This window comes from Scyliorhinus canicula, chromosome 4, assembly GCF_902713615.1.
Source record: "Scyliorhinus canicula chromosome 4, sScyCan1.1, whole genome shotgun sequence".
Classification (NCBI taxonomy): domain Eukaryota; kingdom Metazoa; phylum Chordata; class Chondrichthyes; order Carcharhiniformes; family Scyliorhinidae; genus Scyliorhinus; species Scyliorhinus canicula.
This window is the reverse complement of record NC_052149.1, coordinates 70,122,654-70,147,473: the sequence shown is the minus strand read 5'-3', so window position 1 is coordinate 70,147,473 and position 24,820 is coordinate 70,122,654. Positions and strand designations below refer to the sequence as shown.

Sequence of the window (24,820 nt, the reverse complement as noted above, 5' to 3'; positions counted from 1 at the left end):
CACGGCGACGCCTAAGACTCCGGAAAGTTGGCCGGAGCGCTCTGGCTCCAGTCGTCCAGAGCAGGCATTGTCAAAGTCGGGGGTTTGACCCGCGGGTGGGTCACGGGCGGGTGTCGGGAGGGTCACGGAGCCGTCCGTCGTGGAGCTCCCAATTGCGCAAATCTGCGCGCAACAGCCACAGCAACCGGCTTTTAATAATGCCGGCTGCAAGCGGCCTTCAAAATGGCCACGCTCATATTTTTAAAATGTGGCCGTGCTGCGCATGCGTGCCCACTCATCGGTGCGCATGCGCAGTGCGGCCGCTTTTTAAAAGATCTGGTCGCAGCCTTTTTTCAAGGTCGTTCGCAGCCAACATCATTAAAAGCCGGCTGCAAAATGTTTGGGGAGAATGATGTGATTGGTTGCTTTCTGAACTTTGATTCTGATGAAGTGGAAGTCTCTTTCTCCAAGAATGGTGAGTGATCCAACGATGGTTTCACCACAGCTGTACCTTCAACCAAGAGATGTCAACTTTTTAAATCTTTATGTTTAAACATTCCAGAACAAAGTGCCTGCAGGTCGTATTTGGAAGCTTTAATTTATTTTTAAGTGTATTTTATTGTTTTACATTTTAATTGTAATGTTTAGGTGAATTGTGGTGAACCTCCAATTTTGAGAAGATGAAAACATTTTCAGTTTCTGCATTTTTTTCCTGTTAAATTTTATCAAATAAAACCCCCCCTGAACTTGTAACAAAAAAAAGCAGACTGCTGCGGCTGGTGCCTGCGAATTTGCGCAATCGGAGACGCAGAAGAGTAAAACATTTTTTTAATGTAATCTTCCTGCTGAAAGGAGGCAGGGAGCAGGTCATGCTCCCCGAACATTGACATCACGTGATTTGGACGCGATTGCGATTCCTCCATTTTATCAGCAGCAAACAAGGTAAGAGAAAATGGTGGGCCGCGAAGGACAGCCGGCGTGGGCCGCAAAGGTTGGCAGGCATGGGTTGCAAAGGTCGGCCAGTGAGGGCCGCGAAGGCTGGCCGCCATGGGTTGCGAAGGTCGGCTGACGTGGGTCGCAAAGGTCAGCCAGTGTGGGTCGCGGAGATCGGCCGGGTTGGGTCCCGAATGTCGGCCATTTGGTAAAAATGGGTCCCCGGAAAATAAGTTTGAAAAACACTGGTCCAGAGGACGTCCACCATGGGCGTCAAAGGCCACAGGGCGCAGAAAGCAGCACCTGCCTCCACCTCTGATGTGCATCCTGGGGATACACCTAGACGTAGAGAAACGTCAAGAGAGAGGGTCACTGAGTGGGCACTACCTGTAGCGAGGGGAATGTTAAATGTTCACTATTAAAACATGATACACTTGCTACACGTGAAGCCTCTGTCTCGTTAATGTTCACAATGGGCCTGCCTGCACCTCCAATCCCTGTTGCCCTCCGATCACCCACCCCCTGTGCACAGTCGTCCAAGATTAAACGCACCCAATGTGGACTGAGAGGATGGGTGTGAACGCGCTATCAACAGAAAGACAGGAGTCAGATTTTGATATAAATGGCGGAGCAGCAGAGCTTACCTCACAGTGAGTTATCATCACTCTCCTGCCTTTTATATTGACGCACTGACAGTGCTGACAGAGGCCCATCACCCTGGGGTGATATTAGACAGAGCCTTGGAGATGGAACAGCGTAGTCGTGGTGTGGGGGTGCAGGGAATGGTGGGGGGGGGGGGGGGCGATGAGCTGACCTATGAGAACCAGGTGAGGATCAGGACCGTCCTGGTCCTCTGGGCATGCCAGATTCTCTGTCTCCTTCTGTGGGTCCTTTCCGAGCTCCTCCTCCATCCCCTCCTGGTTTGCTTCTTCCTCAAGACAAGACTGCATGTTCCTCTTCATCCAGCATGTCGCCCTGCAGCTGTGTCAGGTTGTGCAGGGCACAGCAGATCACCGTAAAGCGGAAGACCCTCTGGCAGGGAGGATTGCAGTGCACCACCAGTCATCAGGCATCAGAACCACATTTCGAGCAGACCGATGCACCGCTCAATGACAGCATGTGTGGCAACATTGGCCTCGTTATATCGGGTCTCAGCTTCAGCCTTGAATCTTCGCACTGACGTCATCAGCCAGGACCTCAGCGGGTACCCCTCATCCCCCAAGAACCATTCTGTGGTCATCCTTGAAGATGCTGGGGATCTGAGTATCCCAGGATGTAGCTGTCATGCATACCCACTGGGAAGCATGCTCACACGCGCATGATAATGAGGTGGTGGTCGCACACGAGTTGAACATTCAGGGAGTGGGACCTCTTCCTGCTAATGAAGGGTACTCCCTGTTGCCCCGGTGTGCGCAAGGAGACATGCGTACCATCAATTACACTCTGGACCTGGGGCACCCTGGCGACGGTAGAGAATCCTGCAGCCTGGACATCTTAGTGGGCTTGGTCCAGCTCAAAGTTGATAAAGTCTGACGCCTGGGCATACAGGGCATCCATGACGTCATGGATGCACTGGTGGGTGGTAACTTGTGATATATTGCACAATTCCCCGCTCCAGCCCAACCAGCTGTACTGGAACAGTCTGCAAGGACGTGACAGGTGCCGCAGTGTGTCTTTGGTGAGTCAGAGTCTTCTGTGGAACATGCTCTTCATCTCCTTAAAAGACCAATGATGCCTTTACACCTTGGGCCATCGCTCGCATCACCTTCTGGGTTCCTCCTCGGCATGTGGGTGGCCAGGTCTTCAGGGTGTGCGGAGGCCGCATCAACTCTGCTGCCTTCTCCGGCGTCTGGCCACCAGCGGAACTGGCGTAACCAGCCATATTATTGTATCTGTAAGGAATTGGAGGAAAGAGGTTGACAATCAGTTTGGGCTTGCACTGCAGGACCCTCAAGCCTCCCCCTGCCTCCTCTCAGAGTGCCATCCACCGAGCCAATTATGTTGGAAAACCTTGCTTTGCACACTCACCCCGGTCACAGCAGGAACCCCTGAACACCAGCCCGGAACATTAGGGACACAGTGCTCAGGTGCCTTCCTCTAACACACACACTTACTCTTTGGTCGCGAGGATATCCTCAGTGCTGAAGCCCAGCTCGAATGTTTGATTGTTGGCTGCTGCCTCTATGGTGCCGACGCTTCTCGAGTTCAGGCACAGTGTTCAGGCATCAAAGCAATAATCAGCATCTGAGACATGGCACATTACCCACAAGAAGCCACTTGAGCTGTGATGTGCTTTCACAACTGTGGTAGTATGACTAGGGGTATTACGGTACCTGGGAGTGTGAGCTGCCATTGGTGCAGAGGGCTCGCTGCCCATTGGCCCAAGTATCGTGTTCTCCCTATTCCTATTGGCTAAGAGGAAGGTAGCTCCGCCTATGAGGCGGGGTATAAGAACCCGTGTCCCACAGCAGCCAGGCCATTTCTGTACGTCTGCTGCCGGGCTCACTTCTTGCTGATTAAAGCCTTTCGTTTCGGACTTCACCTACGTTTCGTGTCCATTAAGTGTGCATCAATTTAATCAGCAAGGTTTTAAAGGATGGAGCTCCGGCCTCTTACTGCGCCAGTCAGCGAAGGTGCAACTTCTGCTCGGTCGTCCCGAATCCGGGTTCATCCGACACCCAAACCGCTCGCCGGTGCAGTAAACGCCGCCAGGATGCCTCCTAAATTCAACCCCAACAAAATTTAAATCATATACCTCCGATGCACTGGGGGTGAAGTTGGTGCTACCTCACCTCTGGCCCCCAAGATTGGCCCACTGGGTCTGTCTCCCAAGAAGGTAGGAGATGACATTGCCAAGGCTACAGGTGACTGGAAAGGTCTGCGAATCACGATCAAGCTGACTATTCAGAACCGACAGGCACAGATTGAGGTTGTTCCATCCGCCTCTGCTCTCATCATCAAGGCCCTGAAGGAACCACCCCGTGACAGGAAAAAGCAAAAGAACATTAAAGACACTGGCAGCATCACCTTTGATGAGGTGGTTAGTATTGCTCGACAGATGAGGCACCGTTCTCTGGCCAGGGAACTTTCAGGAACAGTAAAGGAAATCCTTGGAACTGCTCAGTCCATTGGTTGCAACATTGATGGCATACACCCCCACAGTATGATTGAGGATATCAACCAGGGCAAGCTTGAGTGTCCTTCTGAATGAAGTGGAGGTGTAATAAAACTAATTACCAAATAAAGTTTTGAAAAAAAGAAAAAAAAAAGGAAAAAAAAAAAGGATGGAGCTCCGCATAAAGCCGGAGTGTCTTCGACTCAGCCCCCACACAGCGAATGCAACAGCCGCATTTAAGCACTGGCTGGCTTGTTTCAACAGTTACCTTAGCACGGCGGAAAACGTCCCGATGAGGGAGCAGAAACTGCACATCCTCCACTCGTGCATTGGCACCACCATATACACGCTCATCGAGGACACGACAGACAACGACGCGGCTATGGACTTGCTCAAAGGACATTTCATACGGCTGGTGAACCAAATCTACGCTCGGCACTTACTAGCCACAAGGCAGCAGATACCTGGTGAGTCACTGGATGATTTTTACCGTACCCTCCTCGTGCTGGGGAGGAACTGTGGCTGCCCACAGGTGTCTGCTGCTGAGCATACTGAACTCCTGATTCGAGACGCCTTTGTTGCAGGCATGCAGTCCTCGCAGATCTGCCAAAGACTGTTGGAGAGAGAAACTTTAAGCCTCACGGAGGCACGGCCCCTCGCCTCCGCCCTTGGCGTTGCGAATCGTAACGCTCCTGCGTACGCCCCCGGGAATGCACAGCGGCCCCCTGGGCAGCGTGGAACTCGGCCTCTCTCTCCCCCACGGACTCGGACCCCCCGAGGCCTGCGCTGCAGGGCGCCCCGAAAAACCCACAGGGCCCCGTTGCTATTTCTGCGGCCAGGCGAGATGCCCCCATCAGCGCTGCCCAGCCCGTTCCGCAACCTGCAGGGGCTGCGGGGAGAAGGGCCACTTTGTGGCCATTTGCCAGGCAAAGGTGGTCGCTGCAGTCCCAAGCAGCGACCGCGGGACTCCCCCCCTTGCTCTCTTCAGGGGCCCCATGCAGCCCGCGGACCTCGCTGCCCCATCCCCCAACGCCACGTGCGATCCCTGGGCGCCACCATTTTACACCCCCGACGCCATGTGCGACCCCCGAGCACTGCCATTTTGGACCTCCGACACGTGTGGGGAACGGGCGCCGCCATTTTGTCCAACCCCCACCATGTGTGGCCGACGGGCGCCGCCATCTTGGATCGGCTCCGAGGACCCCGCGGGTGACCACTCCCTGCCTGATGACGACTCTGACTACCTGTCACGACTCGCTTCAGTGACGCTGGATCAGTCTCGGCCCCGTACCCTCTCCACAGCGACCACAAAGATTTTACTCAACGGCCACGAGACGAACTGCCTGCTGGACTCCGGGAGCACAGAGAGTTTCGTCCACCCCGCCACGGAAGTCTTCCTCAGGGACCCCGCTCCTGACCTGGCTGGCTACCCTCGGGCCCATCCTGCTCCGAAAACACGTGTGGGTGCACAAGCCGGACCCGTTGGTCAAGAGGGTCCAGCTGCTCCACGCGAACCCGCAGTACGCATTTGTGGAGTATCCCGACGGCCGACAGGACACGGTCTCCCTACGGGACCTGGCACCCGCCGGATCCCGACCATCGCCCCCGGTGCCAACCCCCCCCAACCACACCCCAACCGCAACTGCCCTCGGCAGGCTCTCCCCTCCCTGCCCCACCGACACCCTTACACGCGCTGCCTAGAGGACCGGATGACCGCTCCCGGAGTCACGGACGTTCACAAGGGTAGCCAGCCAGGTCAGGAGCGGGGTCCCTGAGGAAGACTAACGTTTCCAGCGAAGCTCCGCAGGTCGCACAGGATGTCCAAGGCCCCCGATTGGATGATCGAATGTATGAACTGTTGATGGACCCTTGTTCTTGCTTGTTCTCTCGTTTTTTTTCTCTCAAACCTGTATATAGTTACTGTGTTCTGACTCGACCCTGTACATATTTGCGGGCCAGTGGGCAGCCACCGTTGAAGAGGTACGATCCGGCATCACTAGTCATACTACCAGTCTCTTACCCACTCACACGGGATACCCCCTCTCTCTCCATGCCCTCATTCCCTGTATACCCCCCCCCCCCCCCCCCCCCCGGTTCCTTTCTCAACCAGGGGTGAATGTGGTAGTATGACTGGGGCATTACGGTACCTGGGAGTGTGAGCTGCCATTGGTGCAGAGGGCTCGCTGTCCATTGGCCCAAGTATCGTGTTCTCTGTATTCCTATTGGCTAAGAGGAAGGTAGCTCCACCTACGAGGCGGGGTATAAGAACCCGTGTTCCCCAGCAGCCAGGCCATTTCTGTATGTCTGCTGCCGGGCTCATTTCTTGCTGATTAAACCTTTCGTTTCGGACTTCACCTACATTTCGTGTCCATTGATTGTGCATTAACAACTAACAAGGCCAATCCCTCATTAGCAATGCCTTCAGCTGTGAAGCCAGAAGATGTTCACAGACAAAGGGAGTTAAAGTGTTCTTCAGCATAGAACCAAGATCAGAGCTTTGTTCTGGAAATGTTGGTAGGACAGATGGAAGCAGCTGTAAGTTTCCCCTGTTATGGGTCTCTACAATATTTAAAGATGGTTTGAAGGTCTCACAGTCACAAAACCCCTCAACCACTCCCCCTCCTGGCCCAGGGCTGACCCCTCACCTGGAACTCTTCAGCCCCCAACCAATCCCACCTCCCCCTCCTCGAGGGCTCTGTTTCTCTTCACCCAACCCCCTGCCCCCCGACCCCTTTAATAGCCAGTAGCACTAGTGCCCTTGAACTGCATGCTGGAAAATGGAAATGGCGACTCACCTCCTCACTTACCCGCCATTGCGCTAGCTTCACCTTTTTAAAAAGGAGCACTAAACGATGCCCATTAAATTTCTCGCTGGGGAGTCGGTTAAGCTTGGGAGACCGTTGCATTTGATTTTAATCCTGTTAATGAGATGGAAATGAATGAAAATGAAGGTTAATAATATGCTCGCCATATTTGGGCGAGATCCAGAACTCGTCATTGGGAGCAGGCCAGTTAGATAGCAAACTGATTTGCGCCAGGCATGAATCTCGATTTTGGCATTTCCCGCTATTTAACTGCCCAGATCCACGCCGGGTGCAGCACGGTGGTTAAGTCGCACCCTGTAGCTGGGAGCATTAATTCAACATAGACTTCAAATTAATCTTGCCTCAGTGCATCACAATTAGCCATTGTGAATAAGATTGTTTTTTCTGAAAGGCTTTATTTAGTCAAACTTTTAGCTTTGTTTCATTTTAGGCATATTCAGTTCAATCTAAATTAACTACTCAAGTTAATTATGGATATTTCCTACATTAAAAATAAAAGCTGAAGATGTGAGTTATTTCTGTTGTTCAGTCAAAATAATTTCTGTTATGTATGTACTATGTGGTATGTGCCAACAGGGAGCAGTGTTCCCTACCTCAGCCATGAGTATATATTGGTAAAAATAGACAGTAACAACCTCTGACTTGGAATCAGTAACAAAGAAAATTTGTAATTACTTTAAACTGTTTGGGGAATCAACAATTGTTTTTTTTTAAAAAACTTTAAAAAAAAGTTTTTTGTGTCTGACTTGTAAAGGGATCAGGTCTAAACTTTGGAGAATAGAAAATATTGGTCCATGTTGCCGGACAAACCCTTGGACCTGTAAACTGCATGTTCTAACAGGGAGAAAGTTTAAACACAGGCTCAGCACTGCAACCAGGCAGTTATAGAACGTCTTATGTTTAGGTGCAAGCTGAGCTTTCGACAAAATCTAAATTTTCTGTTTGGCTGTAAGAGAACACCTGGAATTCTTGATGAGGCAATGTACTAGTGAGCTACTATAAAGGACTGAATCTTGAAAGCAGTGCTAAAAGGTCAGGTATGTTCACAAGCTGAATGTTTGTACCAGAGGTGACCAGACCATGAACGAGGATGTTATTGATTAATAAGAAAGTTGATAAGAAACTCTGGAAATCTACGCCATCAGGACTTTTTGTGACCCGAGTGAGAGAGGATTTGTAGAAAGTGATGTGCGACCTGTGTTGGTCTGACATCGACTGCAACTGGATGCAGTAAAACGAGAAACAAGCTTCCGACACAGGAAATGGTCCAACACTGTTTTATTGAACCTGTATCGTGCAGATACAGAGCAAACTGAACAGAATTTACAAGATTTAAGTCTATCGATTCAGTCTTTGTGGTGGGCGACGAATTCTCATCGATCGCCGCAGAGGTGGAGGGGGGGACGCTGGCACCTGGACAGGCGGGATGGCTGCCATCTCGGTGGCCTTGTCTACAGGTGGGATTGCTGCCAGATTGGTGGCCTCGTGGTGCAAGAAGTCCGGAGGAGACATGATGACATGTGGAGAAGTGCGTCGGGTGATGGGCAGGGAACTTTACGCAGCGCCCTCCTGTTGCGCCGTAAAATGGAGCCATCAGCCACTTGGACAATGAAAGACCTGAGAGCAGCCTGTCTGACGACAACAGCTGGGGCTGACCAACCTCCCTCAGGCAGCTGAACGCGAACAACATCGTCTGGAGCCAGCGCAGGCAGATCCGTGGCATGAGCATCATACGTGATCTTTTGCTGGTCCCTGGATCGCTGCACCTTCTGCAGCATCATGAGGTGGTCAAGGTCTGGAACATGGATGGCTGGAACAGTCGTCCTCAGGTTGCGGTTCATGAGCAATTGCGCTGGAGACAAACCAGTCGACAGAGGGGTTGCCCTGTATGCCAATAGTGCCAGGTTGAAATCCGAGGCTGAGTCTGCAGCCTTGCACAGCAACCGCTTGACAATATGGACTCCTTTGTTGGCCTTGTGGGTAATGGGGACTGGATGTGATGTGACTAAAGTGGTAGGATCGTGCAAAGTCGGACCACTCTTGGCTGTAGAAACATGGACCGTTGTCACTCATTACCGTGAGTGGTATCCCATACCTGGCAAAGTCTCTTTGCAGGCTTTGATGACGGACTTTGACGTGAGGTCTGACAGTTTCACCACTTCTGGGTAGCCAGAGAAGTAGTTGACCAGGAGCACGTAACGACGCCCATTGGAGCAAAAGAGGTCTATCCCCACCTTGGACCACGGAGAGGTCATGATCGTGTGCTGTTGCAGCGTTTCCTTGGGCTGAGCTGGTTGAAACTTCTGGCATGTTCTGCAGTTGAGGACTGTGTTGGCAATGTCCTGGCTGATGCCAGGCCAGTAAACTGCCTGCCGAGCTCTGCGTCGACATTTCGAGACCCCCAGGTGACCCTCATAGATCTGGCTGAGCACCATGTTTTGCATGCTTTGGGGAATGACGATTCTACCTAGTTTGAGAAGGATCCCCTCAATAACCCTCAGCTCGTCCTTAACGTTGAAGAACTGGGGGCACTGCCCCTTTTGACAGCCATGGGCGAGGTGCTTCATCACGCGCTGCAGTAGAGGATCTTTGGCAGTTTCTTCGCGTATTTGAATAACTCGTTCATCAGTGGCTGGGAGGCTGCTGGCACACAGCTGCACCTGTGCTTCAATGTGGCGAATGAAGTCTCCCTGTTCACACGGCCTGGTGACGGATTGGGATAGGGCATCCGTGACGATCAGCTCCTTACCCGGTGTGTAGACGAGTTCGAAGTCATATCGGTGGAGACGAAGAATTCGCTGCAGCCAAGGTGTCATGTCAATTAAATCCTTTTGGATAATGTGGACTGTTTCCACCATAAACTTTGGCAGGCCGTATACGTAGTCATGAAACTTGTCTATTCCTGTCAGGAGACCCAAGCACTCCTTTTCGATCTGGGCATACCGTTGTTCTTTAGAGTCATGGACCTGGAGGCGTATGCCACTGGAACCCAGGACGAGGAGTCGTCTCGCTGGAGGAGCACCGCCCCAATGCCGTCCTGGCTTGCGTCTGTGGATATCTTCGTATCCTTGGTTGGGTCAAAGATTGCCAGTACTGGGGCTGTGGTGAGCTTCGCCTTCAGCTCAAGCCACTCCGCTTCGGAAGCTGATATGATACCAAAAGGCATGCGGTTGTAGCAATACCTGCTGAACGGAGTGTTAAACGTGCACAGCTTCCGACTGGACTTGTCCAGCTGTATCTGCCAGAACCCATGGGAGGCGTCCAGCTTGGTAAAGAATTTGGCATGAGCCATCTCACAGGTTAACTCTTCACGCTTTGGGATCAGGTAGTGCTCGCGCATGATGTTGCGATTCCGGTCTTTGGGATCAATGCAAATGCAGAGTTCACCAGAGGGCTTCTTGACGCAGACCATGGAGCTGTCCCAGTCTGTTGGTTCCGTGACCTTTGAGATGATACATGGTCTTGGAGCTCTCGTAGCTGCATTTTCAGATGATCCTTGAGAGTGGCCAGCACCCAGCGCGGTGCATGGATGACTGGGATGGCATTCGGTTTGAGCAATATCTTCTAACGATATGGGAGCGTGCCCATTCCATCAAACACGTTGTGGTATTGCATGAGAATGTCGTCTATCTCAGCCTGGAGATTTACATTGGGCGAGACTCGCCAGTGCCGACGACATGGCATGGACGCGCTGGACCAGATTTAGGAGTTTGCATGCGCGAGCACCAAGTAGGGCTTCCTTGTCAGGCTGGACGATCTCGAATCGTAACGTCACTTTGATTGCCTTGTGAGATACACCTAGCTGACACTATCCACTGGCAGCTATGGCATTGCCATTGTAGTCAAGGAGCTGGCAGGCTGGTGGAAGAATGCTAGGTTGGTCTCGGACGCTGTCGAGGTCCGACTGTGATATGAGGTTTGCAGATGTGCCAGTTGCAATTTAATTTGGATGCGAGACTGGTTAACCGTGACGACAGCACACCACTCGTCATCAGGATCCACAGTGAGGATTGAAAGGCGGTTTGCAGGCACAGTGGAGGCCAGCTCGCAGGTGGTGATTATGCCCACCCGACATGGAGACTCGAGGCAGTCAGCATCGGGGTCCGTTGGGCTGTGCTGTCGGGATCCGAATCCTGCATGCCTTGTTGTATGCAGCGGACACCTCTGCGCTGCAGCTGGGATCGCTGGCTGTTGGTCAGTGGAGCGGACCTGCATAAGGCCGCGTAATGCCCAGGCTTTCCACACTGTAGACATCGCCTTCCTTTGGCCGGACATTGCCGCTTTAAATGAGCGGAGCCACAATTTGGACACGTCATGATGCTGACGTCAGCGCGTTCCGTGCGCCATCGCGCATGCGCAGTGCGGTCGGCTGACTTTTGCACATGCACATCGGGGTCTTCGGCCTCGTCGTCCACCCGGTCGTGGCGCGCATGCGTAGGGACCCGGGAAAAGCGCGCGAAACGGCCACTCTCGTCGATGTTCAGGCCTTGCATTTTTGCTATGGCTTGCACCCTTTCTGCCTCGTGGGAGACTAGTTTTGCATTTTCTGCCGCCCTGATGCGGGAGTAACGATTCCTGGCATGCCCATGGACACTGCACGTTTCGATGGCGACAGAGAGGGTCAACTGCTTGATTCTGAGGAGCTGCTCCCGCAGGGTCGGACTGGACCCCGAAAACGATCTGATCCCGGATCATGGAATCAGCCATCGAGTCATAATTACATGACTGCGCTAGGATGCTGAGATGAGTCAAGAAGGACTGAAAAGGTTCATCCTTACCCTGAAGCCTCTGTTGGAAGATGTACCGTTCAAAGCTCTCATTCACCTCAATGTCACAGTGGTTGTCAAATTTCAGCAGAACAGTCTTGAACTTCGTCTTGTCTTCGCCATCGGCAAACGTGAGCGAGTTATAGATGTGGATGGCGTGGTCCTCCGCAGTCGACAGGAACAGCGCGATCTTTCGGGCATCCGATGCTGCCTCGAGGTCAGAGGCCTTGATATACAGGAGGAACTTCTGTTTGAAGACTTTCCAGTTGGCGCAGAGGTTGCCGGAGATCCGGAGGAGGTTGGATCTTTTCCATACCGCTGGTTGGCTGCGTGCTGGTCTTTGTAGATTCACTCGAGGTAGGTTCGTTAGAGTTAATAGCTCTCTGGTACCATGATGTGTTATCTGTGTTGGTCTAACATTGACTGCAACTGGATGCAGTAAAATGAGAAACAGGCTTCCGACACAGGAGATGGTCCAACACTGTTTTATTGAACCTGTTGACATAATCTGCTGTGGGTTGACACTCTATTAACCTAACTGATAACCTCCTACTGGCTTGACCAAACTAGCTCTCTATCACATGGTGATGATGTTCATTGGCCTGTGCACTGCGACTATCTCCCTGGCCGTGTCCTGTGAGAGAGGGAAAGCCTTAATGCCCTGTGGTCTTTATAGTGGTGGTGTCCTGTCTGGCGATTGGTTGTTCTGTGCCGTGTGTTCATTGGTTATCCTGTGTGTCAATCACTGCCTGTCTGCATCTCTTGATATACATGAGTGGATATTATGACAGAAAGGTGCCTTGTAAATGCTACTAGTCATCAGAAGTATCTGGCTGTTGTTAAGTCTAACAAGCCTGCCATATACAGGGCAAGTGGTGCTTGGAGAATTGAGTGGATGAGTTGTTTGGAGATTTGTGCATTTATTTAGTGTCTGGGCTTTGCCTGTGCATATTTCTGATTAAGCCTCTCGATATGTCCAGTGCCATCTCAAATGATCCTTCTCCATTTTGGTTAGTCATAAGCTAAGGACCTGTCGTTGGGGGATGGTTGACCTCTCTAGGGATCCCTAAAGCATGCCTGTTACCCTCCTGGGAGTCTCCTGCTGACCCAGAGCTCCAAGTAGAGCAATTGCTTTGGGATACAGGGGTCATGCAGATGAGTGACATATCCTACCCAACATCATTTTAGTTGTGTGATGCTGGGCACGTTGGCTTGGAAGATGGTGTCTTTCTTGAAACTGGATTTTGTGAAGGCACTGCAGGTGGTACACCTCCAGTGGTTTAGAAGTCTCTGAAACATACCTGAACACAGGGATCACTGCTGCTCGGTAAGGCTCAGGTTTGAGATGCTGATGCTCAAATTCTCTTCAGAAGGCTGAGCTGGCATATTGGAGGTGATGACAAATTTCATTCACATATCTGCCTTCATCAAGAAGTTTACCAAGGTATACAAAATGGTCCATATTTTCCAGGATTTTGCCATCTTGATGGGAGGTGGTGTTGTGCTGTGGGAGTTAGGTGGAAGAGGAGATCTTAGTTTTCCAGGTGTTTAGTGAAATGCCCATTTCCCATATATTTGAAATGGCTTGGGAGGCCATTCAGTAATGGTGCCTTAACCAACAATATTTCAAGGACAATTAAAGGTAGACAATAAATGCTGGCTTACCAGCGATGCTCATATTATGCATATGAACAAATAAAATGTTTAAACATATTTAGAGATGTAAAAAGAGTGTACATCAAGAGTGGAGGATGTTTCCACTAGTGGGAAAATCTAGAACCCGAAGCCACAGCCTCAGACTGAAGGGACAATTCATTAGATGAGGAGAAATTTCTTCAGCCAGAAGGTGGTGAATCTGTGGAACTCATTGCCGCAGAAGGCTGTGGAGGCCAAATTACTGAGTGTCCTTAAGACAGAGGTAGATAGGTTCTTGGTTAATAAGGGGATCAGGTCCAATGGGGAGAAGGTAGGAGAATGGGGATGAGGAACATATCAGCCATGATTGAATGGTGGAGCTGATGCGATGGGCCAAATACTGCTCCTATGTCTTACGGTCTTACCTTGGGCAGGATTGTCTGGCCTCCTAGCTGCATGTTTCGCAGAGAAGGGAGGCGGCATGCCATTCGTTGGTGGTGGAATTCTCTGTTCCCGCTGCTGAAAATGAGATTTCCCATTGAAGCTACCCTATGGTGCCAGGAAACCCACAGGCAGGGCGCGCGGCCAGCAGGACCAGAGTCCCGCATCAGAGAACGTAAGAAAAGGTTCCACATACCTTCTCAAGACACACTACTCTCTTATCACAGAAGACTGTACTTAATTCCAATAAAAAAGTTCCCTCTGTCAAGGTCTCCCCCACGAGACATCAATGGCATAGGCAGTCATAAGTATCCCTTTGTTCAGTACACCAAATACACAACTGGCCTAGCAACAGCAAACTACATTCTTATGACAGTCAATTGATAAATGTCCAGCTTCTCTCCCTCATCCTACTTCCTCTTCATTTAAAAAAAAAATGAAGAAGAGGTTCCTCCCGAAGAAGACACTCTGGAGGAGGTAATTCCTCTTGAAATCTATCCATTCAGGTGCTGATAGATCATCACCAGACCAATGATTTTAGTTTTCACAGAAAGGTCAGACAAAACTTCATCCCTAAAGTACTGGTATCAATCCTGCAATTTTTATGTAATAAAAGTAATTGTTCATCCACAGTAAGCCACAATTTATATCATATAAATGAACCAAATCATCTAATGTGATCTGTGAAACAATGGTGGAAATCTCAAAATCCAACATAAATTGAATTATTCAAGTCCTGTAAAATAGTGGCCTTGATCACCATGTTTTGTAAGATAAAATGAAAAGATTAACATATAATTGTTTTCAATACTACAAAAAAAAATCTAAAATGACTACCATGGAGGCATGACAATTAGATTTAGCTAGGTAAAAGTTTAAATCAAGCAGACTTTATTGATTTTTTCTAGATTAGATTTCTTTGGCACATTGGGTTTAAGAATCTGAATCTGTACAAGGAAAATATTCTGCTCCACAATGAGGCAGATAAAGAAAAAAGTACACATTTCTCTGACGAATACAAAGCATATTACCATGATTTAATAAGCAATCATTGTTAAATTAAAGATATCTTGCATTATCTTTACAATAGTATGGAGTTTATAATTCTAATATATAGAATTGCATATTCTACAAAATAGACACACAAGGGAGATTCTAATTTAATCTAAGGATCCATTACTGAAGAGTGCAAAATTTATAACATTTATAAATAATAGGAATACATTTTCTAAGGCCTCATGATAAGGACACAAAATACATGTTTGCCTGAACTTGCTCTTTACATGCTATATACAGGTTATATATTTCACAGTAAGCTAAAAGAACATACAAATATATAATATAGCAATAACAGCCATTTATTAAATTTCAAAATAAGGGCAGTTAGTAGTAGCCAAAATTGTCTTCACAATCAGCTACACCAGTCTTAATTAACTCCCCCATGCTATAAATTAGGCAACCAAAGGGGAAACTGCGATTCATTTTTGTATGCAAGCCGTAGGTCTTTTGCCCAGATCCGAGAGGACTCTAAAACCATTATTATACAAGAGAGTGAAAATCTCGAAGAGCCATCTCCTAATATATTACAATCAACAGTGAAATAGCATGCTTGTCTGTATGTGCAACGCACTTATGCCAGAATCCCAAATTATCCTGAAGAGTAGCAAGCATTCATGGAGGATAATTTCTTCTTCAAAGCTTTTATAGGAGAAAGTCCCATCTACTTGGGATGTTGGGCAATTTAAAAAAAATATATAAATTTAGAGTGCCCAATTCTTTTTTTTCCTCCAATTAAGCGGCAATTTAGCTTGGCCAATTCACCTCCCTGCACATCTTTGGGTGTGGGGGTGAAACCCACGCAGACATAGGGAGAATGTGCAAACTCCACACTGACAATGACTTGGGGCTGGGATCAAACCCGGGTCCTCGGCGCTGTGGAGCAGCAGTGCTAACCACTGCGCCACCATGCCGCCTTGCTGTTGGGCAATTCTATGAGCAGTTCTATGAAAGTTTTTAAGCAACCAGATCTTGGGAACATGTACAAAATATGCACAGGCACTCAATGTAGTTACAATGCCAATTCATCATTCCCATCCCACACACAATTAAGGTTACAACAGTGTTACAAGCTCAAACACAATATGAAAATTGTTAATAAAACCAAACGTGACAGTAGGAAAATACAGCCCAATAGTCTTCTGCCAGAAAGCCCAACTGAGGAAATGCCAATTCGTGATATTGGAAGATTAGTTAACCTGTTGAAGGCTCCCCATCACAGGAATTGCTATGATATAGGCTCAAATGTCTGTTCAATTGTTATTCAATTTGTTAGCAAGAAATTAGATTGATTTAAATACCCCGAAATGAAAAGAAATGCTAATGTATGAATGAATGGCTTCATTGGATCTCTCCTTGCACTTCTCTGCTTTAAAGAGGACAATTCCATCTTTTCCTATCTCTCCACACATGAAAGCCACACGCTACAAATTCTGACTTTCATGCTTGCGTCTAGATCTTTCCTAGCAAATGAATTATAGTATCCCTACAGTGCAGAAAGCCATTTAGCCCATCAAGTCTACACCGATCCTCTGAAAGAGCACTCGACCAAGATCCAGTCCCCGCCCTACCCCTGTAACCACACCTAACAGTTTGACACTTAGGGACAATTTAGAATGGCCAGTCCACCTAACCTGCACGTTTAGACTGTGGGAGGAAACTGGAGCACGCAGCGGAAACCTACGCAAACACGGCAGAACGTAGAAACTCGACAGACAGCAACCAAAGGTCGGAATTGAGCTTAGGTGTTGTGAAGCAGGAGTGCTAATCAGTGCTGCTTCATCATTCATCCCTTGAACGTCTTCCAAAATACAATGTGTATCCAGTGTAATGTTGGCAGGATGTAACAAAAATGAGAAACAATTTGAGTTTCTTACGATGCATGTTCAGTTTACTACTACTCATCTAGATGTCAACTTCAGTGGGAAAATATAAAGATTCAGAGGAAGCATATGATCCATTGTACTGTAGCCTATTGGAAAACTGAGATTCCAGGGAATATCTTTTATAGTTCGGCTATTAATTCATGACCAAGACCTAGGAGACAGAAAATGATGAACAAATTTTTTTCTGACTGGAACGAGGTACGAAGTATGTGAGCGACTGAAATGCATAAACACATGACAAATGTAATTTAATGTGGATAAGTGGGAACTGCACTTGGAGAAGGAGCATCTATTTTGTATTCTTTTGAGGGAAGGGGAGCTGTGTTGGGCAAGAACAAAAGGGAATGGGTGCATGTTCACAAACCTTTGAAGGTGGACCAATTAATAATAGTATCTATTACAGACTTTAGTTTTATATTCAAAATTTATTAATGGAATTTAAATTCCAGCAGTTACAGTAGTGGGATTTGAACTCCTGTCCCCCACACCTGGGCTTCTGGATTACTACTATTGGTGAGATTACCACCACGCACTATCATCTTTGTAATAACCTGCACACAATAAACCCTAACTATGGCTTGATACCATGTTGTATATATGGTCGACCTGATAGGAACTGACTGACAGAGAGGGGACTCAGGTGAGATTTAACCAGAGCCCCTTTTGCCTTTATCAAACTGGTGACGAAGATAAACTGGAACTGTCGATGTGCCATGTTGGCGCCTACATCATCTCGCAGTTCTCCTGGGACTAAGGTCCGGCGTTGAGTGCTTCACCATGCCTTTGTTTGGTCGGTTGGATGATTATGACCCTGCAGTTGAGCCTTGGGAATAAGTATGTGGTATACTTGCGATACTTTTTCCATGCTAAAATGGAGTGGCAGACTGTGATCCTATTGAGAGTCTGTGGTGCACACACATTCGGCACCTCATGTTTCCGGCAATGCCAGACATTGTAGCATCTGACCAGCTTGTCGCACTGGTGGGGCATCATTTTAACCCAACACCGTACGGCAGAAAGGTCGGAAGGGGTGTCAGTTGCAGAGTATGTTTCCTGGTTACGGAATATCGCAGACTTTTGTGAATATGGGCTGTGGTGGCGGATAAACTTTGTGACTGCTTGGTTTGCGGTATTAACAGTCTCGACAAGGCCTCGAGGTACAGGCTTTGCAAATTTCTCTTTTGCAGGAGTGCCGCTTGGGGATACAGGAGCTTCAAGGAATAGAGGTAAACGCTGTTCAATGCCAGCCCCTCGCCTCTTTTCAGCAACTAGAATAGATCGCCGTGATGCAGTGGGCCCCGAGGTCATAGGCCCTCTGGATTTGGGACGGGTAAACTCACAGGGTGGAGAAATGTGGGTGAAGTCGGTGGCAACGAGAGGGACAATGCCCTCACCACCAGGAACGAGGTAGGCGTGCTAGGGCCCTACATTTAGATAACCTTAAAACTGGTGAGGAGTCATGAATGCCACAGGTGGCCCCTAGTCGCATTGTGGTATGGGTCAACGGGCACTTAATGCAGATGGAATTGGATAAGTGTGCCACATCACGTGTTCAACTGGATGGAACACTGGGTGAGATTTTAATTTGCAGATTCGGCCACTTGCCTCACTATGTATACCAGGGAGCATTTGTCTATTGTGGGCTCCATGCTCACCCAGTGTTCTATGGACGTCAATCTTGGAGTCTTCCCTCATTGTGGTGCAGGGAGACGGTCCCAATCTGCTAGGTTGAGATTAGCTGCACCATTTGCAGCTCGACTGGCAACATATTCTTAAGGTGGAAGTGGGAGGCTTACATGCGGTACTGCTGAAGTTCCCTGACGTTTCCGGGCCCAGCCTTTCATGTTTGGCTGGTCCCCTATGCGATTGTTGGCAAGGCCGAAGCCAAACTTCAGCGATTGGAGAGCCTCAGCATCATTCAGCTGTTTTTTTTCCATTAACTGTGCAGCATCGGTGTAACCGGATCAGACGGTGTCTCTGCGGTGATTACAAATTAAACGTAAATATAAAACTTCATGTTTGGACTTCTATCCACTCCCTTGGATTGAAGATATCTACGCCACTCTGGTAGGTGGTTCTATATTTACCAAGTTAGGTATGAGAAATGCTTATTTACAGCTTAAATTGCACGAGGCCACAAGAAAGTACAAAGAAAGTACAAAATGAATACACCCAACTTCCCTTCGGCGTCTCTTGAACATGCGCCATGTTTCACGTTGTGGAAGATACATTACGAGGTCTCCTGCGAGTTTATCTATCTTGATGATGATGTGTTGATCACAGGGGTAATGGAGGCAGGAAACCTGAAAAACCTTGAAGCAATGCTGCAGCGGTTTTCTGGCGTCCATCTGTGTAAAATGAAATGGGTCTTCAATGCGAAGGAGGTATTTCGGCTACTAGGTGGGCCGGAATAGCTGACACCCAGTCGCTGACAAAGTACAGGCAATCAAGATGGTGCTTGCACCGCATGATGCTACAGAGCTTCGCTCTTTCTTGGGCCTGATAAATTATTATGGCCGTTTTATACTGAATCTGGCTACGATCCTGCCCCCCCCCCTTCACTTTCTTATACAAAAAAGAAACAACCTTGGGCTTGAGGTGATGAACAGGAGGCTGCTTTCAGTTTGGTAAAGTGGACGTTGGTTTCGTCCAGAGTACTGGCTCATTTAGATACAGCTAAGCCCCTATATCTGATGTGCGATGCATCACTGTAAGGCATCGGCACCATCCTTTCACATGGCATGGGTAACAGCCAAGACCGTCCGATAGCATTTACCCCCAGGACATTGATGGCTGCAGAGCATAATATGGAAAGAGGGGGTCTGGCAGTCGTGTTCGGGATGAAACATTTTCACAATACCTTAACAGCCACTAATATTTATCATAGCCTCTAAACATAGGCCTATGCTTGGACTATTTCGCGAGGATAAGGCAGTGCCACCAATTGCGTCAACCCAGATCCAAAGGTGGGCTCTGCTTTTGGCTGCACATCAGTATTCCTTTAAGCATCGCCTGGGGCGCCAATAGCAAACGTCAATGCATTGTTGCCTCCCATTGCATCGGTGGATGCGCCTATGGCCGATGAAATCACGGCAGTCCTAAACTTCATGGACACTCTGCTCATGACAGCTGCTTGCATTCATGAATGGACAGAGAATGGTAAGTTGCGACAACAACAATTTTCAGTGGAGTTAAAAGAATTTTTGACCAAAATGTCAGAGCTGATTGTCGAGGATGGTGTCCTCCTGTGGGATACAAGAGTTGTCGTCTGTTAGGTCTGAAAGACTTTCATGTGCACATCTGGAGTCTCCAAAATGGAAATGCTGGCCAGGAGTTAAGTTTGGTTGTCTGGCATCGATGCGGACATTGAGCTGGTGGCCCAGCACTGGCCTGCCCGTCAAGCCCAACAGAAGTTTCTAGTAGCGACGCCTCTGCCCCCGTGGGAGTGGCCTGGTCATCCCCAATCCTACTGGTTACCCTGATTCCAGTCTGCACACCCGACTACGTCGTCTTCTTCTCGCAATACCAAAATGCTGGATGTCTGACTCCACGTTGGCACTAGGCCACCTTGAGGTTTCTCCACCCAGGCAGTCCAGCCGCAAACATAGTTCTTCAGCTTGTTATACTCTCATTGATCCTGTCCCACTGCCAAGAGATGTACTGAGGCCAAAGCATCTGCATCACTCGCCAGAGCCTTCTGTGTTTTTAAACCTGTTCTTTGTCTGCTACTCATCTTAATCGTTCCCTATGGGGGTCTTCTGTCTGAGGGGGGGGGGGGGGGGGGGGGGAGAAAGGAAAGAGAGACCACACAGGGCTGGGCGTTTTCCCAGTGTGGCTCAAGGAGTGCGAGCTCTCCCACTTCAAACCTGATTTGAGGTTGGAATAATTATACCAATGTCCTTAAATCAAATTATTGCATACTACCTGCACATCAGCATCAGTGAGATGTTAAGTACAGAGCAGACAGAGTCTCCATTTGGTTTACTGCCAAGAACTAAAAACTAACAGGATAAAGGATACCAGGAGGGCAGCACGGTGGCCTAGTGGTTAGCATAACCGCCTCACGGCGTTGAGGTCCCAGGTTCGATCCCGGCTCTGGGTCACTATCCGTGTGGAGTTTGCACATTCTCCCCGTGTCTGCGTGGGTTTCGCCCCCACAACCCAAAAATGTGCAGAGTAGGTGGATTGGCCGCGCTAAATTGCCCCTTAATTGGAAAAAATAATTGGCTAATCTAAATTTATAAAAAAAAAAAAAAAAAAAATAAAGGATACCAGGGAAGTGGAAGGGGTGGGGGCTCATCTTGGAGAAAGTTTGACAAATTCCTTAATCTCTTGTAATTAACAATAACTAATTGTAGTAGCTCGTAAACTACACAACATAATTTAAATTTATCAAGGCAATATTGGAAGTTACTAAATCTCTATCAGCAAGTTGCTGAAGACCATTGTTTAAAAAGCAAAAACATTTCAACATTTGGTGCTGTTCTCTTGTCGCATATAGTTATGGGACAAGATTACGTGACACAGAATATTGTTCAATTATATTGTTAGCTTATAACTCTCAAACGGTGACTGTTGACGTGTGTTGGATACAAACAATCCAATGCATTACGTGCACACTTCTGTTTAGTTTGTAATATTTTCCCATGCACATGAAAGCTACTCTAATAAAAAAAAAAGAAGTCTGCAACTACTGGAAGTCTAAAACAGATATAAGTTCTCAATATGCTAGCAACAGCAAAGGGAAGAGAGGTTCTCAGAAAAAAAGGTTTGACCCAAAAATTGACTTGACATCAATTTAAAGATACTGATTATGATTATGCATATTATGACCTGGGATGGCATTCTGGTTTTGCCCATTAATCTATAACCAACATCTGAAAAACTAATGAATGATTTCAACAAAATAGATTGGGAAAGGCCCAAGGAAGAACCAATTATTTTTTAGTGAAGCTGTGGACCCGGATTGTGGAATTTCTTTCAAAAATCTGTAACTTTCTAAATAAAACCCACAACATTAAAAAAAAAACATTGATGGTTTTAGAATGTTGTGGATTGTCTTAGCTGTGAAAATGAAAGTAGATTCGATATGGATTGGTCTGACGCCTCTTCTGTGAGATGGAAGCTCTTAAAATAAAAACATTGATATTTTCAGCTTTGTAGCTCCAGAGCATGAACTAGAGAGAGGGAATTTCCTCAAAGAAAAGCAGCTGTGCAAATCAAATTAATGTTGAGTTAACATGTCCTCTTCATTTGTTACTTCGGTTTGTGTCCCTCTACCCCTGTAAATGAGAGTCACTGGAAACATTTTCAACAAAAAGTTTCACTTCATGCATGTTACTTGAAAATTTGTGCAAATAGCTTGAACATCCTGATCTTGTTTTATTCAATATCTCAGACTTTGCATTTTCTGAAGACTTTTAAGTGGCTTCTTTATTGTAATCAGCATTGGTGGTTTGATCTTGGGTTTATCCTGGAAGAGCTTGGCCTCACTGTCAGTCGTGGGAAAGCGGTTTTGATAAATTTCTGGATATTCTTTCTGAAACTGGAGGAAAAGTGGATTAATATGAATCTGCCAATTCTAGTAGTTATTTCCAGTTAACACTTGAACAGCCAATGTTTAATGATCTACCTTGAAAAATTTTTCAAGTTTCACATGTTAACATGATATTATTACTTTACTCACATCCAATTGCACAAAAGAAATTAATGTTCAATATGGCTAGGAAACCTGACCCAACTCGGTGTACAAGCACTCATTCTCATCTATACATCTAGGTTTCAATGCTAACTGTTCCGGTTAGGTGGGAGAGTTGGCAACAGTTAACTGCCTAGTTTACATCCTGCCTGATTTCATTTTCACTTCAGCCAATGGAAAAGAAAATTGGGTGGATTGTAAAATGGTTCACCAATTTAAATACTAGTGAGGGTTTCTGCAAGCCATTTGAAGTCAATACCTTTGCATATTATCCATAATAATTAGGTAGGATCCATGAAGATGTCGAGGAGTAACATGAACATTTTCAGGTTGACGTAACAAATCCCCACCATGGGCTTTTAAATTCGATGCTGAGAATGCATTTGATAAAGGGATAGTACCTACTCTAAATCAGAGAAATTTGGCTTTACCTGTGGTTTTTCTGCACCGATCAGATTATTGATGGGAGCAGACAAAATTTAAAAAGCTTGTTAAAAAGGCACAAGAGATCCTTGACTATTTAAAATAGAACATGGAGCATAAAGGAAGGCAGTTACAGATAACATTCATACAACATTGTTTAGGCCCTAACTGGAGTATTAAAAGAAAAGATCGTCCATATGTAGGAAAATGTAGGAAAGGAGTAAAAGATTACAAATCAGTGAAGATTTCAACTATCCCCAATAAATTAGCAGAGATTTAGGAAGAGAGGAAAAGCGAAAGGAGATTTAAGAGACATGTTAGGACTCTCTTTTTCTAAATTTGTATTCAAGAAGCCAAACCAGAGGGGAACCACTACTGAATCTCATGACAGAAAATGAACAGGAGCTGAAAGGAGAAGCAAACATTGGAAACATCTTGCTCATAGTGATCATAGCACAATTATTTTAAACATTGTGCTGAGCAAAACCATATATACAAGACTTAAATTAGTTGACTGACAGGACAGCAGTGCGATAATATCTAAAAATGGCAAAGAATAGAGTTCAGGAAATATATTCCAGTAAACATGAATAAGCTTAGCCAGTAATGAAACATCATTGATGAATAAAATGAGGTGTAAAATTGGAAGAAAAAGGCATACACTAGGCATACACTAAACATACATCAAACATAGAAGGAAATTATAAATAAATTATAGAATTAATTTGAGAGAATAGAGAATAACCACATTAATTATAAAACAAAGAGCAGGCTAGAGTTATGACTGTCAAGGAATGCATAGCTAAACTTGTAAGTAAAGACGACAAAATGCATAAATGTTGAATAATTACATTACATGAGCATTTACTGAGGAAACTAAGATAAACAATTAGAAGGGAGAAGACAAGATGTTTTAAGTAAAAAGGGGACAGGGGAGTAAATAATTGTTAAGCTGATCTGCATATTTATTATTGTCAAAGGTAGAGCAGGAAAAATCACTTGCGGGAAGAATTGAATCCACAAAATATTTATTAAGAACATAATATTTTTAAATATTGTGGAGAAAGTTTTTAAAACTCTCCTGATGTGGAGAAACTGGGTTTAAAAACTTTCCCAATGAAGTGGCGAAGCAGTGTTTAAAACTTTCTGGATGATGTGGAGAAACGGGGCCAAAACTCTCTGGATTATGTGGAGAAACGGGCCAAAACTCTCCGGATTATATGTGGAGAAATGGGGCTAAAATTCTCCTGATGTGGAGAAATGGGGCTAAGATTCTCCTGATGGGACTTGGCGGCATGTAGGTGGAAGTCACACATTGGGTAGCTTCTGCTCGAGGCTCGATTTTATGGAATTTAATGTCTGGTCCCAGGGCAATTTTAAAATGAACTGGTGCAGGAAGGCATGAGGAAGGAGGGGGGATGTCTAAAACTCAGAAAGCCGGCAGGAAGAAGGTGGTAAGTGAAGGTTCGTCGTCGAACGAATGGGTCAGCCCGGCAGCAGGAAAGATGGTGGAGGTTGGTCACTGGGTGGGACCGCGCCCTTCTCGGCAGAAACATAAGAACATAAGAACTAGGAGCAGGAGTAGGCCATCTGGCCCCTCGAGCCTGCTCCGCCATTCAATTAGATCATGGCTGATCTTTTGTGGACTCAGCTCCACTTTCCGGCCCGAACACCATAACCCTTAATCCCTTTGTTCTTCAAAAAACTATCTATCTTTACCTTAAAAACGTGTAATGAAGGAGCCTCAACTGCTTCACTGGACAAGGAATTCCATAGATTCACAACCCTTTGGGTGAAGAAGTTCCTCCTAAACTCAGTTCTAAATCTACTTCCCCTTATTTTGAGGCTATGCCCCCTAGTTCTGCTGTCACCCGCCAGTGGAAACAACCTGCCCGCATCTATCCTGTCTATTCCCTTCATAATTTTAAATGTTTCTATAAGATCCCCCCTCATCCTTCTAAATTCCAACGAGTACAGTCCCAGTCTACTCAACCTCTCCTTATAATCCAACCCCTTCAGCTCTGGGATTAACCTAGTGAATCTCCTCTGCACACCCTCCAGCG

At 47.0% G+C, this 24,820-nt stretch overlaps 1 protein-coding gene, 1 long non-coding RNA gene and 1 pseudogene across 3 annotated transcripts in view; 2 read left to right on the top strand and 1 right to left on the bottom strand.

The window, feature by feature from the left end:
- The window catches only part of LOC119964655, a 41,262-nt gene that overhangs the window by 12,645 nt on the left and 3,797 nt on the right, over positions 1–24,820 (top strand). The gene's annotated exons all lie outside the window — the stretch shown is intronic.
- On the top strand, positions 3,522–4,136 carry LOC119964654 (annotated as a pseudogene).
- Positions 21,995–24,820, bottom strand: part of LOC119964652 (DEP domain-containing protein 1A-like) — a 50,431-nt gene continuing 47,605 nt past the window's right edge. For both annotated transcript variants that reach the window (XM_038794409.1, XM_038794410.1), the window contains one exon: positions 21,995–22,181. In XM_038794409.1, coding sequence (XP_038650337.1) covers positions 22,023–22,181 — 159 coding nt within the window. In that variant the 3' untranslated portion in view covers positions 21,995–22,022. The remainder of the gene's footprint in view (positions 22,182–24,820) is intronic.